At 33.5% G+C, this 19,470-nt stretch overlaps 2 protein-coding genes across 3 annotated transcripts; both read left to right on the top strand.

Moving 5' to 3' along the window:
* The first annotated feature begins 8,183 nt into the window (after positions 1-8,183).
* On the top strand, positions 8,184-9,746 carry LOC132637247 (transcription factor bHLH52-like). Its single transcript, XM_060354365.1, has 2 exons — positions 8,184-9,035; positions 9,558-9,746. The coding sequence occupies exons 1-2, from the start codon at positions 8,184-8,186 to the stop codon at positions 9,744-9,746; spliced, it is 1,041 nt and encodes a 346-aa protein (XP_060210348.1).
* A 5,638-nt stretch (positions 9,747-15,384) lies between these two features.
* LOC132635488 (large ribosomal subunit protein uL30y-like) lies at positions 15,385-19,261 on the top strand. Of its 2 annotated transcripts, XM_060351906.1 has the most exons (7): positions 15,385-15,536; positions 17,562-17,743; positions 17,829-17,926; positions 18,011-18,068; positions 18,525-18,604; positions 18,693-18,795; positions 18,883-19,261. In XM_060351906.1, the coding sequence occupies exons 2-7, from the start codon at positions 17,564-17,566 to the stop codon at positions 19,096-19,098; spliced, it is 735 nt and encodes a 244-aa protein (XP_060207889.1). In that variant the 5' UTR covers positions 15,385-15,536; positions 17,562-17,563; the 3' UTR covers positions 19,099-19,261. The 2 variants fall into 2 exon arrangements, with proteins under 2 accessions (XP_060207889.1, XP_060207888.1); XM_060351905.1 differs by lacking the exon at positions 15,385-15,536 and having other exon boundaries at positions 17,555-17,743.
* The last annotated feature ends 209 nt before the right edge of the window (positions 19,262-19,470 follow it).

Here is a 19,470-nt window from a genome sequence, read left to right on the forward strand (position 1 = left end):
GTTTTGTTCATCTCCACCTTCTTACGGCCTTTTCCTTTGGTTCTCTATCTCTAAACAACCAACATGTTTTTCTTTCCATCTCAACTATAACTGAATCTAAATCCTCTGCCCAAGCCTCTAAACATCCAGGATGGAACAAAGCTATGCAGGAAGAGCCGCATGCTCTTAAAATCAATCACAGATAGGATGTTATGGGATTACCCCCAGGAAAGTAACCTCTACCTTGTAAATGGGTTTACAAGGTCAAACACAAGTTAGATAGAACAATAGAAAGGCCAAAGGCAAGGTTAGTGGTAAGGGGGGGCACCCAACAAGAAGGAGTGGACTACACTGATACATTCTCACCGGTGGTTAAAATGACCATTACTAGATGTCTCCTAACTATTTCTATCAAGAAAGGATGGCAGGTCCATCAAATTGATGTGAGCAATGCCTTTCTACATGGGGACTAGGGGTGTCAAAAAATATTATAAAAAACCAACCGAACCGAACCATACCGAACCGATTTATAGTGTTTTTTTAATAAAACCGTGACTTTTTATTTAAGCTTAAAACCGTCCCGAACAATTAGGGTGGTCTTTTTAATTTATTAAAAAAAATTAAAAAAATCCCGAACCGAACCGAATAGATTTACATGTATGAAATATATTTTATATATTACAAATATGTTAAATTGAATATATAAAATATATTTTATAAATTATGTTTCAAATATAAAAAAGAATTTTGGCCACTGGACATATACGTATCAAATTCAACTTGTGGTTTCTGTGGCCTAAGCTGATGTTTGTTTTGGCTCAATTGATCAACATTGTTGTCTTTGGCAAGTTACTCTTGTTCCTGATCAATCAGTGAGGGATTCACGTTGTGATGATGCTATCATTGTTGTCTTGCTACTTGATAGAACACATTTCAGTTTAATTACATTGTGTAGTTTTTTAATAGCTTTGACATTAAATATTTTAGAAGAAATAAATAGAAGCTTTATTTGATGGTGTGCCACAAATAGGTTTGTGGAGGTCTGCGTCATTACATTTTAATAATGGTGTATTCTTAGGTGACACTTTAAAATTAAAATAACCGAACTGTACCGTTATCGAAGAAAAATTGAGATAACAGGACGGTTTTGAAAAGTCTAATTTTGGTTATACAAAATAAAATAACCAAAAAATTGGGATGGTATAATTTTTTAAAAATAACCTACCAAACCGTCTCATTGACACCCCTAGGGATCTGCAGGAAGAAGTCTACATGAAGTTTCCTGCAGGTATGGATTATCCTGATCCTAAACTAGTTTGTTATTGAAGAAATCATTATATTGATTGAAACAAGCATCCAGACAATGGTATGCTAAACTAGCTGGTGCTCTAACTTACAAAGGTTGTACTAGTTCTCTTAATGACTACTCATTGTTTTTCAAGCAAAATGGAAATTTGGTTTCCATCATAGCAGTCTATGTGGATGACATTTTGATTACAGGCAATTATCACGTTAAAATTCAACACATCACTGGATTTTTACACACAGAATTCAAGGTCAAGCATTTGGGTGATATTCACTATTTTTTGGGTATGGAAATCCTAAGGGAAAAACAGGGATTCATTATAAACCAAAGGGAGTTCACCTTAGACGTTTTACAAGAATTTGGTTGCTCAGGTGCTAAGGTTTCTTCTCCTCTTGATCCCTACTCTAAGCTCAATGCACATAATGGTCCATTACTGTTCAATGCCACCTTATACAGACATCTAGTAGGAAAGCTCAACTATTTAACCCATACTAGGCCTGATCTATGTTTTGCAGTCGTAATCCTCAGTCAATACATGCAACAACCACGAGAATCACACTTTTTAGCAGCTACTAGAGTTTTGAAATACCTTAAGAATGATCTAGGCCAAGGAATTCTCCTTTCCTCTGACCCATCCTTTGATTTGCTTACTTTCTGCAATGCTGATTGGGCATCTTGCCGTGATTCTCGTCGGTTAGTTAGTGGTTTCTTTATCACACTTGGAGGAACACCCATTTTGTGGAAATCAAAGAAACGAATATTAGTCTCACTATCCTCTGCAGAGGCGGAGTATCGTTCCATGCGTAGGGTAACAACAAAGATTACCTGGTTGGTTAGAATTCTTGAAGATCTTTCAGTTGCTCCTATTTTGTCGGTCAATGTGCACTCCGATAGCCAAGCGGCTATTCACATCGTAAAAAACCCCATATTCCACGAAAGGACGAAGCATGCGAAATTAGATTGTCATTTTGTGCGGCAACAGTTTGTATCCGGCCTAATCACACTATCCTTTGTCCCTTCTAAGCAACAAATCTCGAATTTGTTCACCAAACCCTTATCTGGGCTAAGCCTGTCAATTGGGTCGGGTCGGCCCGGGACCGACCTACCTAACCCGGCCCCTAACCGGCCCGGCCCCCTAACCGGGTAAGAGAGTGGTGGGCTGGGCTAGTGGAAAAAATTATGGGGCTGGGCCGGAAATACCATTTAGCCCGGTAGCCCGGCCCACCAACAACCTGGGTTCTGGCCCACTGGGGGCCCGGCTCGGCCCACTTCGAGTTAATTTTTTTAAAAAAATAATAAATTAAAGTGGTATATTTGTGTATATCTTGAATATGTTGTTGGAATGAAGACTCCCAACGGCTATTTAAGTGCTTAAATTAAAAAAAGTGAGAATGTGATACAAGACTACATAAGTAATTTAAAATAAAACTTCAAACTTAAATTGATATCATTGCAAATTTAAAACATACAAACTTGAACGGTTAACTTATTACAAATGAAAAGTTCAAAACGCTAGCATCGATGGAGAAATTTAAAGATGAGATAAACTTCAAAGTTTAATTTTATGCCCTTTGTCCAAGTGCCTACGTAACGGACTGGTACCCCCAAAAACCGGTTCGGACTTATGGAGATATATTTGATCACAATATTGACATTTAACATATTCCTCGTCTACTCGCTCAAAATGCAACCACACCGGACTTGAAATTGATCTTCGAACTGGAGGAGGAGGTGGAGGATTATCATTATCCATTAAATTTAAATTTTGAAATCTGAACTTGGAAGTTGGAAGAGAGAGAGAGAGAGAGAGAGAGAGAGAGAGAGAGAGAGAGAGAGAGATTTAGATGAGTAGGAAATTTAGGGAAAGAGGAGAATAGGGAATTGTGAGACAATATCGAGAAGAATAAATGGTATTTATAGATTGAAAATAGGGCTAAAGTATAATTTAAGGAACTTGATGGTTAAAATAAAGTTGACAACAACTAGGTTTTAAAGTATCAAATTTAATAAATTTTAGCATTAGAATTTTTTTTTAAAATAATTAAAATCCAGCCCGGCCCACTAACTAAAACCCGGCCCGACCCACTTAGCCGACTATGTACCCCTACCCGGGTAGGGGGCTAGGCCGGAAACCCCTTTCCCTCCACCAACCCGGCCCAGCCCATGTGACCCGCATTTATATGGCTCGGCCCGACCCACTTGGCAGGCTTAATCTGGGCTTTGTCATTGTTTTTTGCTGGACAAATTGGGGGTTATTTCACTACCCTTCAATTTGAAGGGGGGGGGGGGGGGGAGAGGGGATATTGAAGATCCAACCATTTCTTCCTTGAATAAGAAGAAGATGAGTGCAGATCGAAATGAATAAGGAAAGAAAAGAAATGGTTCAGACAAGAAGAAAAAGACTTTGACACAAACTATGTTTGTAGAGGACTTGTCCATCAGACACGTGGAGAAATCACAGCCACAGATCATGAATCCGCAGATTCAATCTCAGCTGTCTGATCCAAACTAGCTGGACAAAATATGAAGCTACTAGAAAGCTTCCTTCACGTGCTAGTCATGTGAAGGAAGATAAGTTTGTTATTTTGATTTGCTAAGTGTACAAATCATAGATAGACAAGTGCATAAGAAGAATTTATTTTTTCATTTAAATTTTGCATAGAATACATGAATATAGAGAAGTTTACAGATTGATGAATACAAGGAGAAAATTTCCAAATCAATATCTTCTCGAGCATATACAGTTAGGAGGCCTATTTGACCTCATAAAGATTGATTTTGAATTTAAATTTTGATTTTTCAGACAAAGAGGACCTCAAAATAATACCTGAACGAACGTAACTTGTAATTTTTTTGGAATATGTCTGGTAACTGAATTTGGAGACATGTATATTATGAACTTAGTACATTATTTCTTGACTTAATGTTAAAAATAGGGCTGAATTTCAGTTAAGGTCCAAGAACAATGCCTTCGATTTTCTCCTCAAGTTTTCTTTACCTTCAATTTTTAACGTTAAAATTGGCCTATATGATTTTATATTACTTGAAATGAAATGGAAATATTGGTCTAACTCAAAGAACGATAGACATAATAATTTTGTTGGTTTCTAATCAGACGCCTGAAATCCATTTTAGGACTCCGATTAATTCAGAATCACAAGCTTAAGACCCATTAAAGAGGAAACTATATTTACTAGTTTTTTTCTTTTTCCACCTAACCACAATTCTTAGTGTGATAGACGCAACAATATTAAACCACGTACACAAATTGGTTTTGCTAGCAAGAGGAGACTCTGTATGCATCAATGCATGATATGTGTTTGCACTTAGATTTATTTCGTTCATTCATGATCAATTAATATTCATTTTTCTAAATTGATTAATCATTATAAATTGATATAATTTTATGTAAATAGAGTGCAAATAAGCTCTTACATTAAAAAAAGAAAAAAAAAGAAGAGGATTATAGCTACACGGTAAAAGAAAGAAGAAAGTGGTAAAAAACAAAACTAAAGCACAAGTAACGGTTGAGGGGAGAAAGACACTCCTCAATGTTAGGATTTGGTTACTATTCTTCAGCTGATCACAACTGCACTACTCTCAATTACTTGCCATAAGTGTAGGTAAAAAAAAAAAAAAAACTAAAGAAAATTACTTCCCTAAGTAAATGTTGGTGGGGAAAAAAAGTTTGTGTGATTTAACAGTGTCATTTTGAGAGATCTTGGAGATTTTTTATATTTATTGAAATGTGTTTTTAGTAAAATACTTTTTGGAAACAAGATTGAGTAAGTGTAACTGGACATCATTTGAGTGAGGTTAAAACAAAAGAGTATCAGAAGTGTGTTTAAACATAATTTTTTGTTTTGAAGTAGAGTTTTCGTTAAAATTATTACAGAATTTGTATGAAATACTCATTAAAAAGGTTACTTTGTGATAATTTACTAGTATTTTATTTATAAAAGTTCAATAGTTGTAAATATTGATGACCGAGCTTCAAGTTGCAAATGATGACTTCAGTTTTTGCAAGTGAAGTTGGCAAAACTGAACTGTATCTTTTGCTGTAAAATTTTGTTTTGGGTAAGATGATGTCTCACAAAAGGACAGATTTTAATTGTCTTTAGACATGAATTTACTGGAAAAAAAAATAAACAAAGATTGGTGTTTGGAAATTCATTTTTATTTAAAATTGTTTTCAAATACGTTTTTATTTTAAATAGCTTTATTCAACTTGAAGTTGAAAACTCTTTTAATTTGTGAACTAAACATTTAATAATTTCTTAGTTTTGAACGAAGCAAAAGTACGACTCTGTGCAATGAACAAAAGAAAAACAAATTGCACAGATTTACATATTCCATAAACACCATTTTCAGTTTTCTGTTATTTTGACGCACCAGTTACATAATACTCGTATAGTAAAAACTTACTCTTACGGGCCAGATGATTACACCAAGCTAATATACGCGTGACATGTGTTTGAATATAAATTTCTTTTACTTAATCATAGCTAATTAACATGTAATTTGCTTCATTAAATTAGTTAATCATGGTAAATTACATTGGTTTGGTGTAGATATTATAAGTTTTTACTTTTTACCATACTTTTATTTTGCTTTTTTCTTTTTCTTTTTTCGTTTATTGTATTTTGTAACCAAAACTCCGTAACTTTGGTGCCAAGACCTACCAGTTACCCACTTTTGCCGCCAAGAGTTTAGCCTTGCTATGATTAGCAAGTAGCAAAATTTAGACATGTGTTTATCAAGAATTTTGACAACATAGAATGAAAAATATTTTGCTGGAGATTTAATTAATTATAGAAAAATTCCAACATTTTTGAGAAACAAACTATTCTTCTTCACTGTCTTACTTTTAAGCCCACATATGGTTTACTGTTTTCTTGGTTTGTGACCAAATTTTAAAGTCTAATATGAATTTAGATTAGGCAAGTGGTTTTCACCTAATTGCATGAACCATGAATGAACTATCATTTGGACTTCCAGCCTTTACAACTTACAGTCTAGTTGGGCCAATGGAAAATTAGTCTAATGGCCCACAAATGATTTTTTCATAGCAAGTAAAGGAGTTACCACATCATCGAATCAACACATACAGTAGTGTGCAATAATTAATTCAAGCATAACTATTACTCCTATGTTCTAAAACTTTCAAGTTTCGAGCAGAACTTATTTTTCAGCTTTTACGAGCTTCCTTTAAAGGCTTATTATACTTTTTTTCTACTGTAATTTACTAGTACAAATTTAACTTTTCTTTGAACACGCGAGTTGTACGTATAGTTAGGACGAGACTTGTATATATAATATTTAAAGTAAATTTTATTGTCTTAGACCGAATAAAATACTCATGATAACAACTCGAGGTAGTACTTGAAATTATAATATACTTTAACTTGAGTATATTTCTGAGAAGAGTATTATAATTTAAAAAACATAAATGAAAAACAAGTGCGTATAAGTTATTTAGTATTTGTAGAAGCATTATGTTGGGGCCTCATTTTTAAAGTCTTAAGTTGTTAAATAGGTTTAAAAAAAAAAACATGAAAATTTGTACGGAAAAGTTTTAAAAAATAATTGCGTAAGATTATTGCCTAAATAACTTGAGGAAAAAAAAGAGCATTTGGCGCGTTCTGGGAAATATAGTAAGAAGTTTATTAGGAGGTAATATTTTAAAAAATCGATTTAGCACTATAATTCTTATTTTTATTGTTGTTGCCCGAGCACATCAATCCTTGTTGTCCTCCAAGAGCTTGTCATTGTACGTTTTCAGAGAGAAATATTTCTTTTTCCTACTACTACATTTTTTGAGTTTTTCTTTTTCTTACTTTACTCTTGCGCGTTAAATAGTGAAAATAATAATTTAAAATAAAAACTTACTTATAATCATAATTGTTTTTTTGCACCAAAGTTATGAGTGCAAAACATATTTTTTGTGTGTTAACTTTTATCACTTAATTATAATCAGTTTGTGACTTAAAGTTACATCATTTAATCTGGTATAAATACTAGTAAATACTTACTTTGGATCATAAAGCCTGGACATTATTACAAAAGATTGAATATTCATTTTCTCATCAAATTAGTAAAAAGGTAAAAGCACACAAAATTACAGTGAAAAAAGGAAAGCATAGACGGTTAAAATAAAAAAACACGTAAATTGATTTTTTACACCAAGCTTATAATAATTTTTTTGTATGAGTAACTTTTATCACTTAATTACAAAAAGTTACATCATTTAATCTGGTATCAATTCAAGTAATTACTTACTTTGGATCATAAAACCAGGACGTTAAAGAAAAGATTGAATTTTTTTTTCCCATCAAATAGTAAAAAAGTAAATTACCGAAATTTACAATGTAAAAAAAAGGGAAAGTATAAACGGTTAAATAAAGTGAAAGAGTCCCTAATAACTCTCCGCATTATTAGATGATCGGTTAATATTCCTAAAACTTATCCTCCATTACTTTCCACCAGTAACTGCCATTTCCTCAATAACCCCCCCCCCCCCCCCCCCCCCTTCAGCCGCCACCTTATATTAAGTCCTATTACACTCTTATAATAATTACTTTATCAGCCAGCAAAATTAAAAAAATACTCTTAAGACTTCTTTGTTAGGTCTACTATTGTTCAACGAGTGAGGAAAAACAACAAGATTCACCAAGACATACAGTATCTTCCTCATCTCTCTCTAGTTGTCATCTCAATTAAGGTATTTATCCTTTAACTAAATTTATCTTATGTTACTCATTCTTACATTAACCACTTCATGTTATTTCACTACTTTAAGCTACTACTACTCTTTTTCTCTTCTTAAGTTCACAACAATCTCATGCAAGCTCATTCATATTTTGTATTTTCTTGTAAAGGGTGTTGGTGATCATTCTCAATGGCTAGTCTTAGCTACTGCACTGCTTCGAAATTGGAACCAAACATTCAAGAATTCAACTCAGAAATGGAAATGCAGCTTCCTCCAGAACTTCTTTTTGATTTCAACTATGATGATGAACTGAGCTTTTATAATGATCCAGAGGATTGCTATTTCGATCCATTTTTCGACACCAACGAGTTCATTTTACCAATGGAAAGTACTCACAATTCTTCTTTCATGCCAGAGTACTGTGATTTCGAGAGCACCCCAAAACAACAGAAGGTCTTTCAAGACAACTGCCTTCCAGATATAATAACACCATCTAACAATTCTTCTTTCATGCCAGAGTACTCCATTTTTGAGAGCAAATCAACACAACAAAAGGTCTTTCAGGACAACTGCCTTCCAAATATAATAACATCGTCTCACAATTCTTCTCTCATGCCAGAGTACTCTGTTATCGAGAGCACCCCCAAAAGGCAAAAGGTCTTTCAAGACAACTGCCTTCTTCCAGATATAATAACGTCGTCTAACAACTTGTTCAACGGGTTTGTACCAAATCCTCCAATCTTTCAAGATTTCGCCTCGTTTTCGATTCCAGAAATTCCTATGCCTGTTTTTAGTAACGGATGCTGCAACAATAACGCTGAGGTTGTTGTGAAGAAAAGTAATAATGAGAAGAAGATGTCAGCACAAAGCATAGCGGCGAGGCAAAGGAGGAAGAAAATTACTGAGAAGACACAAGAATTGGGGAAGTTGATACCCGGTGGACATAGGATGAACACTGCTGAAATGCTTCAAGCTACTTTCAAGTATATTAAGTTCTTGCAAGCACAAGCTGGACTTCTTGAGTTCATGGGATCATATCAGGTAAAATTACAGCCTTCTTTTATGCTACTCTTTCTTCTTTGGGTTTTGAATTTTATTTACATTTGAAACACCCTTTGTTGCCAAAGAATAGTATCAGTATTTGCTCAAGATTTGCAATATAAGTAGTCATAAAAGGTCACCATAACTAGATACTAAAGCAAGTATTGGATTCAAACATGTTAAAGAGTGCAAACTGGTTTATTATACATTTATACTCCTGTACCATGCTTATGATTGTTGAATGAGTATAGCATGGATTTCACGCAAATTTGTAGTATTAAATCCCATTTTTATGAACCTTCACTTATTATAGTTGTGAGTGTACATAAGTTAAATTTTATGACACACCTATATTTGAGGGAAATAGATGTTGCCCTTCATTTTTCCTCTCGACTAGACAAGACGGACATGTATCAAAAGTTTTCTATTTATGGTTGCTAGATTGGCATGATATATACTTAAGAATTGTTACATTCAGTGGCATAATTAATTAACCTATTTGCATTTGAATTTAATTTGCAGGAGAATGAGAAATCATTTCAGACAACAGATTTGCACAAACTCGTTGGATCTTCCTTGATTCAGGAGAAGTTGTATTCAAGTGAAAAGTGCTTAGTTCCAAAAGTGTTCCTTGAAGCCCTAGAGAATAATCATGAAGTCCAAAATTCACAAGGACTTGAGGTTGAGGAAGTTAAGCCTTTGATTAGATGAAGAAATGATTAATTCAGCCAAAGAATTAGAGAATTTAGGAGTAGTTTCAGTTCAATTATATGTTGTTGTTCTTATTTAGCTGGCATTAGAGAATTTAGGATTCGTTCAGTTCTATTACCTGTTGTTGTTCTTAGGTTAGCTGGCCAGAATCATTTGATTTTCAGATTTTCTTGAAGTTCTATTTATTTTCTTAGTTAGGATTTTAATTATGTAATTTTCACTGTAAATTCCTCATTTACAAGGAATTTAATTCCATGTGAAAGTGATATTTACTTTTAGTTATTAGCTCAACTTGCATTAATCTAATTTTAGATTCTTGATGATGAACGAGTTGTTTCATTATACTAGCGAATTTACCCGCGCTTTGCGCGGTTTGATATAATATTGGTTAAGAATTCTATGTCGGTTTGATATAATATTGATTAAGAATTCTATGTCATCATAAAATTTCTTATTTATCTAAAATTTCTTATAAGTTACATAAATTACCTGATGACAATTATATTAGTCAAAACATATATATCAACTCCTGCATCACGAAAAGCTTTTTTTATTAATGTAAAAATTGTTCCAACACATATAAAGTACCAAGTGATAAAAGATGAAAAGTAGAAGAGGGCTAGAAAAAAGAAGCACCAATTACTCATAAGAACAATAACTCTAAAAATAAATTAAATGACATCACCAAAAAAAAAGACATGGGAGTCGCATATGGTGCTTTCCTTCAAATAACAAAATAATGGCTTAGCAAAAGGATAAAAATCATTCGGCAATTCACAGGTTATAATTTCATATAATTAAAAAAAAAATTGTTGTATATATTAATCAAAACTTTCATATCTCATTGTAAGTATTTGAGTTTCTATGATCACCCCCTTAAGCTGAAATAAAAAAATCCTTTTAGTAATGTTAGTAATATAAAAAGCATTATAGGAGACTTGCAAAAGTTAAAAAATTTAATGTCTCTAGTTAGCAACTTTGTTCTACTTGTAGTTTGAAAAAAGAAATACAAAAGAAAAAAAAAAGTGTCACATAATATTTGTAAGCCGCAATTGAAAATTAGTTACTTCATTTACTTTGGATGGAGAAATGAAGCTACAACTCCCGAATGTTGCCTGGGTAAAAGATGGTTACCCATTTACTTTAAAGAGCATTATCATAAGTTCATATGTTTCAAGCTTTTTGGTGTGCAAATTAATTAGGAAAGAAATTAATGAGAATAAATGTTAGAGAAGAGTTACATATAATATCTTTAAAGTAACAGAAAGGTGAAAAGATTGAAGAAGAGAATGCCAAAAAACTGTAAATTCTTAGCCAAAGAATTACTATCACTGTTACTCTCAGCACCTAACATGAAATATGTTCCCATTCATAACTTTTAGAAATATTGGACTTTCAATTGCAAATCAAACCAATCCATGATGATAAATCAATCATTTACATATTATCAGGAGCGGAGACACGATTTTCACTAAGGAGTTAAAAAATATAAAGAAGTAAACACATGAAAAAAGTCAATGAGATTCAACATCTATTGTATATACGTTAAAAAAAAACCTTATACCTACAGTGTAATATTTTGCCGAAGGGGTTCGGATGAACCCCCTTATCTCTACCTAGGTCCGTCCCAACATATTATAAAGTGTTCAGACATTTGAGGGAAAAGGAAAAAGGAACTTATATTACACAAGTACAAATAACAATATTTAGATGAATAAGTGACGTGTTTGAGATAAATGCTCACCATGCTTCAATGTTAATCTTGCATAAACATTAAATTGTCTCCAATAAATCAGAAACATCAATAGGAAAATAGAGTGTCTCTTTGCAAAGAATTTCTAATCTATAATAAAAGCCAAAGTAAATTGAACACGTCAAACTAAAAAGCTATACTAATATCTCACTACTACTAACGGAAACAAAGCACAACATTGTTACCAAAAATCAAAAGATATATAAAAATACATCATACTCCTATATATTAGATAAATAATATGATATGATTGCAAATTATATTATGTGAGCTTTGAAAGTAATATCATTATTCCAAGAGCAAATAATTGCCATGAACATTGCAAACCGGAGTCTTTTCTTTACTTTGTGCGATGCAAAGCCCTTTTACCCTAGAAGCATACATTTCAAAGCTAATCACCGAATTGGAAAACGTTTACTTCCATAAAAATGCACACTTTAAAGAAAACAAAGGAAAAAAATCAAAAGGAAGTTGTGACAGGAAATGTTGGCATTATCATATATAATACTAGTGAATTTGACTGCGCAAAGCGCGGTTTTAAGAGATGTTTGAGAACTTACAAAATGATCATGCTAATAATTAATTTAGACATCATCCCTTTTTTCTAAGAGAAATAAAAGCTGACAAAAGCGCGATCGTAAAAGATATTTGAAAATTTACAAAGGATAGAAAACTAAGTTACATAAATTTGATCTTATAACTAAAAATTATCATACGAAATAAAACATTTAAGTTATTGTTCGTTGTTTATTGAGAAGATAGGATTTGAGCTCACTACTCTTCGCAGCCAAAAGTGGATATCTTGGAATAGTTTTACTCTTGTTATCTCCATTCTTAACCAACTCAAACCCATATAACTATTTATCACAAGTAATTAGTAAGTTTAGTAAACACTTTGAAAGAACATGTACATACAAGAACTTCAGCAGATTATTAATACATAAACTAAGGTTATCCGTGCTTAAAATTATTTAAACACAACTCATTTTGATCAGGGAATAAGTTGTGAACCCACAAGTAAGACATAATGGTTGAATTTAATCATACAATTTTTCTAGACCAATATAATTAAATATACTGATGTAATTTTTTCAAAAACTAAAATCAACCCTTCTAATATGCAGAAATAATGAAACTAATACGATGAATCAATTTCGATACAATGAGGACTTCCCATTCAACTATCCGTATTCTTTTAATATTTAGCACATCTTAATACACCCGTGAAAAATTAAGAAAAAGAAAAAAATCGTTTACAATAAATAACTTTAAAAAAAAAAACAATGTAAAGACAAATAAATCAAACGGGAGAATACGCGATGAACATGAATTGAACAACATGATAATAACTCTATATCAGATCTACAACAAAAATGATAATTTTCCTTTTTCATGTTACCCACGAATTTCGGATTGACGTGGGCAAGAAGTCATGTACTATGTTCTCCAGTCTTGCCATCTGTATTAGTATGCCTCAAATTGTCGTAGACATATAAAAACTTTCTTGACGCAACAGACGTTGCCTTTGCTAAATTGCTAATAAAAGACAAATTAGAATGCATGACATTCACGTAATATAAATACACATTGCAATTTGACAAATGACACCAAATCAATAATTTACCATGAAACAACAAAAAATGCGATAAAAGGACTCAAAAACGACACCACATCAAAGAAGGAGAGGATGGATTGTAATTTACTGTTATTACATACAAAAAATACCTCGTAACGGTGCTTGTAAAAGAAAAAGCAGAAACATTACACAAATTGAAGCTCTGATGTCTGGAGAAAACTATGGATGAAAAATCTGTGAAAGAGGCATAGCAAATTAAACATATCCTAACCTGCAGAAAATTAAATATACCCTACTCATTAGGGCCTCTTTAATATCATTTAGTGCTTTTTCTAAAATTCCTCTTCTGCTATTTCGTGCATGAGAATGTGGTTGAGCTACTTAATTGCACTTTTGAGCAGTTTCGAGCATGACCTTTTGAGAATCAAATATTTAGATATTTTTTAATTGAATAACTACATAAAATGATGAGAAAATCCAACAAATGCCAAAAAAAGGAGAAAAAAAGATAAATAAGAATAGTGGTCATATAGAGGTGCCACATCACCTTATTTATGCCTAGCTTTATATTATATATAGATTAGTATCAAGGAGGAAGATGGTAGTAATTAGTTACTATGAGATACCAAAGGACACAAACTGAAAACGGATAAAACTAAGATAAGAAAGGATCGAAACGCATATTGGCAGTAATGTATGAGACTTTAATTGGGGGCTGCTTTAATATTAGGTGACGTCGTGACCTTGTTTTCTTTCCTGACTTGTGTTATTGGCCTTTTAGTATAACCCATTAATTAGTTTTAAAATGAGAAAAAATTCAAAAAAAGGAGAAAAAAGATAAATAGGATTGGAGGCCATAGAGAGGTGTTACATCACCTTGTCTATGCCTAGCTTTATATTATATATAGATTCTTGATTATGAACAATAACAATCATAAATTTTAACTGAATAAGAACCAAGTCACAAAAGATGGATTTTCACAAAAGAACCAATATATCAGTACAAAGACATTTGTTATAGAGTCGTCAGAAAATCTAGGTGTAATATCTTTGTTTCAATTCTTTTCCTTTTCTTTCTAAATAAATTAATGAACACCAATGAAATAAAAGAAAAAAAAGAATTTTAAAAATGCCCTTTGTTTCCATTTTTCTTTTCTGTAATCAGTTACCGAACTCCATAAGTTTTGTAACTGCACCCAATCAAGAAAGAAAATGCTTATTTTGTCCTATTTCAATAACCTTTAATTTCTTAAATTTAATAAGGTTTCTGACTGTTTATTCAGTTTTGAAATGAAATGCAGAATATTTAACTGTTTTCGGCATTTAGCCAAAAAAAAAAAAAAAGATCTTTTATCGAGAAGACAAGTATAGTTAAAGTAGATAAATTCGGAATTAATTTTTTTTCCCCCAAAAAAAAAAAGTCTCTCTCCCCACCCTCCTCCCCACAAAAAGAATTTCTTATTTACTCGTGATATTTTCACCACTTGTACCTTTTTGGGTATTTGTTTAGTAAACAACTTGTTTATTTTTCTATCGTCACTTGTGAACCTTTTAGACTGTAGTATAAAGATTTATTTTGAGCAAACTGAAAATCTTACAAATAAACATTAGACTATGGTCCAAATATGTAAATTATTGTAAACGATACACCACAGTCTAATATTTCATCTATAAGGTTAGGCAATATATATGACCAAACATTAAACCGGAGTATATTATTCCAAAAGGTAATTTGAAAGTGCTACATTTGTTTAAACAATAAGGACAAAATCTAAAGGGTCATTTACACTTTTCTCCCTATTTTGTGTAGGACTTTACTTTTTGTCCTTCAAATGGGTTGGTCTTTAATTTTTGCCCTGCAAAATCGACTTTATGTTTATAGGAGAATAAATTACGCATTACAATATCTACAAATTATGTCAGCGTCCTTAAAAAACTTATACCATATTAGGCATATGTTCGACTTTGAAGGACAAAAATTAAAGACCAGTCCATTTGAAGGAGAAACCGTGCAATTACTTCAAATCTAAATAGTGACTTAAAAAGAGACATTTGCGTAAATACGAGCCTGTTTGGATTGACTTATTTCAGGTGTTTTTAAGCAAAATTGATTTTAAGCACTTTTATAGTGTTTGAGTAAAATAAAATAAAAATGCTTTTAAATATTTATTTTTAAGCCAAAACACTTATGAAGTCCATCCAAACGGGCTCTCAGACTCTTAATTCAACCTTTTACTTTCTAGCTAATTAATTACCCTTTTACCAATGGGCTTTTCAAGATTGGTCATTTAATTTAGGCCCGTATCACTCACTATTTGAACCGACCCGGCCCAGATCCAGATGAGCATAATAGGGCAGTAAAACTTTACTAAAACCCTAACACGCACAAACACAGTCGCCCATTTCATCCGCCGTGAGCACAAAAAAGCTCTATACTCGTCTCACTTTTACAATTTCAAAGGTACACCTTCGTTGCTTTAATGTACTATATTGGCAGTTCTCTTGCTAATTATTATCAGATTTCATTCACATTCTTAGCTTTTTGTTGAAGATCTCTCTGTGTGTGTGTATGTTCACTTTTATTCATGCTACACATGAAAAAAAGAAAGTGAAACTTGTGTAAAATGATTGTTTTATCTCAATATTAAGTGTGATTCAGCTTAAGCAATATATATATATATATTTGGGCTAATAGTCTGTTGTAATTTAATTACTTTTTTTCATTCTTTTATAATGTCATTATTAAAAGATTAACCGGTGCCGGAGGGTTATGATTATTCATAGAAGTCAGAGATTTTTTTTAGAGAAGCTGTAATACACTGGGATAGCTAGGGAACGGCAAAATTTAGGGGTGATAAGAAATTAAAGAATTGTATTGTGTTAACACTCTGTTTGGATGGTTGTTACATGTTGTTTCATAATGTATCGTATTAGTATGTTGAATTATATTGTATCATACTGTGTTGTTTTCATGAATACAACGTTTGTAGAGATTGTATCGTTTCCAGTCGTTACATAGTGTCATCCATCAACAAGTTGAAGCATTAACCTACAAGAATAGTAGGGTGCGGGTAGAGGTACTGTAAAAATGTAGGGTAAAAGATAAAATAGGATTATTAGATAATAAGTAAAGGTAAAACGAGAAAAAAAGGTAACTACTCGATCACACCAAACCCGTCGTCACACAAAATGGGACTTTTTGCCGTTCCATAACGATGAATCTAATGATACGGTATACATAACGATGAATCTAATGATACGGTATACATAACGATGAATCTACTGATACGATACAACAGTGTTGTGAAAGGCGAGCGCCATCTCGCCTTTGGCGAGAGGCGTGGCGAGGCGAGGCTGCAGCGCCTTTTATGGCTGTGGCGAGCAGACCTTCAAAAGGCGTGCCAAGGCGAGGCGCCCAGTTATGGCGAGGCGAGATGCCTTTTTTAAAAAAAAAAACAATTAAAAGAAGTGGAGGACTTAAATGAAAATATCAGCTAGGGTTTTTTTTTTGCCTCCTCCTCTCTTCTCCTTCAAGGTTTCAGGTACGTCTCTTTCTCCTTCTTCTTTTTCTTCAGTTCTTCTTTCTTCTTCTTTCTTCCTCCTGTATTTTCGACTTCTGCTTCTTCTTCTGTTCTTCTTCTTTCTTCTTTATTTCCGGCGACAACTGCCCTATTTCTGGCCACCTCTGCATTTTTTTTTCCTTCTTCTATTCTTTTCTTCTTTTTCTGTTTTTTTACCCTCTGTTTTTTTTCTCCTCTGTTTTTTTTTTCTCTGTTTGGACCAGTGAGGCAGTGGTACTCTGAGTCCGAGTCCGAGACCGAGCCCGAGCCCGAGCCCGAGGAGGAACAAGATGAGGAGCAATATAATGTTGAGAATCTTGGATATCAAGAATTTGGAAATCTTGAAGATCTTGAATTTGAATAGACTTTTAGTATTGCACTATTGCTTTAATTTTAGTGTTGCTTGTCTTGTCACTTATGAATTATTGAGTCATTGACTCATTTAAGTTCTAGACTTTTAGTATCTACTATCTACTTTTAATTTTTGAATTGAAATATTTGCTAATATGTTATTGCTAGTGAGATTTTGATTATTTACATATGCAATTAAATATTTTAATTTTTTGGTATTTATTGGCGCCACACTTCAAAAAGGCGAGCGCCTCGCCGTGCGCCGTGCCTTAAGGCGAGGCAGGCCCTTGTCGCCTTTTGTCGCCGCGCGCCGTCCAAAACACTGCGATACAATGAAATTTAAGTAACAATCAAAACAAACATTGTATTTAAACTAACAGCACAATACAATACCATTGGTTACATCCATCCAAACAAGCTGTAACAGACGAGCATGGAGATGGGTGAGGAATGTATTTAACGATATTGGTTTTATTTGTGTCTGTAAGTATTGTGTTCAATTTGACTATCCTTCTAACAGTGACCTAGTTTCATTGCTTTGACAAATGATGTTCTTTGACATTGTTATATGACAGAGATGGGTGAGGTTAAGGGAGCTGTTCCAGTTCCAGAGTCGGTACTGAAGAAGCAGAAAAGGAGCGAGGAATGGGCTCTTTCTAAGACACAAGAGCTTGTAGCTGCAAAGAAGAAGAGTGCTGAGAACCGGAAATTGATCTACAACAGAGCTAAGCAGTATGCTTCGGAGTACGAGCAGCAGGTTGGTCAAACCTCACTCACCCTTGGATCATGTTCTTCTTTTGCGTGCCAAGCCTAGTAATTAGTTTTCAATTGCTGTTTTTTAGGAAAAGGAGTTGATTCGTTTGAAGCGCGAGGCTAGACTGAAGGGTGGTTTCTATGTTGACCCTGAGGCAAAGCTCTTGTTTATCATTAGGATCCGTGGGTAAGAGCTCTTATTGTGGTTGTTCTTTTAAGCGTTGAGATCACTGGTATTGTAATGCTAATCATTAGAATTTATATTTCTTAGGATTAACGCTATGCCGCCACAGACCAAAAAGATATTGCAGCTTCTACGGTTGAGACAGGTAACTACTCAGAAAACTCTAGGTAGTTTAAAGTTATCAGTTAGAATTGGATAGTTTTTTAGTCTATGCACCTTTCGTTTTAGTTGTTAGTTCTCTTATTTTACTTGAAATATACCATAAAAGTGGTTGTTCTTTGTTGTTGTTTCAAATTTGGAACAGAATCTTTATTTAACTGGAAATATACCATGAATGAGACTTTACTTGGAACAGTCTACTTATAGGTTTTTTTGCTGAACTTGCTCAAACTGTTTGATCTGCAGCCAAACAATTGTGGTTAATCGTTCAAATTCTACGTTATTATTCTTCATGACCTTTTCTTTTCCATGAAAAATGAATTTGTAGTTTCTTTGCATCTTGGTTTTGGTGTGGCAGATTCATTAAGATTTTATTTAATATCTTAAGGTCACTTTCCATTATTGTAACTGTGTGATTCTCTTACTCCCATGTTGATGGCAGATCTTTAATGGTGTCTTTTTGAAAGTCAACAAAGCCACAGTAAACATGCTTCACAGGGTTGAACCATATGTTACCTATGGGTAGGTTATCACTTTAGAGTTTTGTAATCACCTCTGGAGCCTTTTGCTGTTGATCTGTTATTTATGTGCATTGGTTTTACTCTTTCAGTTATCCCAACCTAAAAAGTATTAGAGAGTTGATCTACAAGAGAGGTTATGGGAAAGTTGACAAGCAGAGAATTGCTTTAACTGACAACGCTGTCATTGAGCAGGTCAGTCTCTGAAACCACTGCAGTTTTTGAATTGAATGTCTCTCGTGTTTTGTTGATATCTCATTCTGATTATTACACCTGTTGCAGGTATTGGGTAAACATGGAATTATCTGCATGGAAGACCTAGTCCACGAGATCTTGACTGTTGGACCCCATTTCAAGGAGGCCAACAACTTCCTATGGCCGTTCCAGCTGAAGGCACCTTTAGGCGGACTGAAGAAGAAAAGAAATCACTATGTTGAAGGAGGTGATGCTGGTAACCGTGAGAACTTTATCAATGAACTTATTAGGAGGATGAACTAAGACTGTTGGAAATTTTTCTGTGTTAGGAGCTCTCTTTTATCTCATCCTTTTAGACCTTTTTGGGGTATTGAAGTGATAAACAGCTTCAGATTTTCTGCCTTTATTTGAGATTGTTTAGAGTTATGACAGTATACGTCTATGATGATGGTTTTTCCGCAGGAAACATATCTGTGTCAAATTGTTATCTTTATATTTTGAAGTTCCTGTGCTTTAGTACCTTGAATGTGATCATGAAACTTCCAATACTTTTGGGGGCATGAGAAATGTTAGTAAATTGATGAGGTTCCAAAGAGAGCCAGATTTTGTGGTTTACTTTGAGTAAGAAGAGGTTATGCTATAGCAGTTTTGAGGAAGCTTTTGAATATGATCAGT

The sequence above is a fragment of the Lycium barbarum genome, chromosome 4 (genome assembly GCF_019175385.1).
Source record: "Lycium barbarum isolate Lr01 chromosome 4, ASM1917538v2, whole genome shotgun sequence".
Taxonomy (NCBI): domain Eukaryota; kingdom Viridiplantae; phylum Streptophyta; class Magnoliopsida; order Solanales; family Solanaceae; genus Lycium; species Lycium barbarum.